The sequence below is a fragment of the Myotis brandtii genome, unplaced genomic scaffold (assembly GCF_000412655.1).
Source record: "Myotis brandtii unplaced genomic scaffold, ASM41265v1 scaffold314, whole genome shotgun sequence".
In the NCBI taxonomy this organism is placed as follows: domain Eukaryota; kingdom Metazoa; phylum Chordata; class Mammalia; order Chiroptera; family Vespertilionidae; genus Myotis; species Myotis brandtii.
Window position 1 is genome coordinate 2,140,329 of NW_005362033.1, and position 996 is coordinate 2,141,324.

The 996-nt window shown below is 45.1% G+C and overlaps 1 protein-coding gene across 1 annotated transcript in view; it reads right to left on the reverse strand.

Annotated features, from left to right (window-relative positions):
• Window positions 1–578, reverse strand: part of B9D1 (B9 protein domain 1) — a 16,873-nt gene extending 16,295 nt beyond the window's left edge. Inside the window, exon 1 of the mRNA XM_014542807.1 lies at window positions 564–578. Coding sequence (XP_014398293.1) covers window positions 564–578 — 15 coding nt within the window. The remainder of the gene's footprint in view (window positions 1–563) is intronic.
• Between the last annotated feature and the right edge of the window lie 418 nt (window positions 579–996).

The following is a 996-nucleotide window of genomic DNA, read 5'->3' on the forward strand; positions in this document are numbered from 1 at the left end:
AGCGCCCGTTGTGGCTTCTGAGACCTTCATCTCAAAAAGTTTATTATTGTTATTTAATGAACTGCACGCTACTTTTCAAGAGGAGCACTCTATCTTTGCTTTTTTAAGTCCTCCCCTGAGTGTTACCAAACCCAAGGGGTTTGCTGCTTGGGGTGCTCTGTTCAAAAGCAAGACAGTTGTCGCAAGGAGGTTCACTCACTTGCAGCAAGTCAAGGAGACAGGATTCACCGCACAGCTCCGCTGTGGGAGGGAGGCGCAGCCATGGCTTACACACACTGCTTGGTCAATTACATGTTGAGTTCTTCTTTGCAGTTGACTATACTTATCAGGTTGGGTTCCTGTCCAGCTCATCCTGTTCCCAGCTGGGCTGCAAAATACTGTGCTGCATGTTAGCATTCAGCACGAATAGCATTTAGTAAGAATGGCCAGGCTCTTATCCTGTCTAACACAGGGGTGAGCACTTCCAGACAGCGCACAGGAAATGCAAAGGTCCTGAGGGGGCATATGCCTGGGGAGCCTGCAGCCTGCAACCTGCTTGCCCTGGCTCACAGGAGGCAACTTGCCTTCGGTGGGGTCATGTTGGTGGCGTGAAGTCAGCCATGGAGGAAATATTTACACCATGAAAATCAGCAAATGTTAAATCAGGGCTTTTGATTTTTTATATTTTATTTTTTATTTTATTTTTTTATTAATAAATCTTTATTGTTCAGATCATTACAGTTGTTCCTCTTTTTCCCCCCATAGCTCCCCTCCACTGTTCCCACCCCACCCTTGGCCCTTACCCCCCCACACTGTCCTCATCCATAGGTGTATGATTTTTGTCCAGTCTTTTCCCACATCCACAACACCCCTTTCCCCCCGAGAATTGTCAGTCCACTCCCTTTCTATGCCCCTGATTCTATTATATTCACCAGTTTACTCTGTTAATCAGATTTGTTATTCACTTGATTTTTAGATTCACTTGTTGATAGATATGTATTTGCTGTTCATAATTTT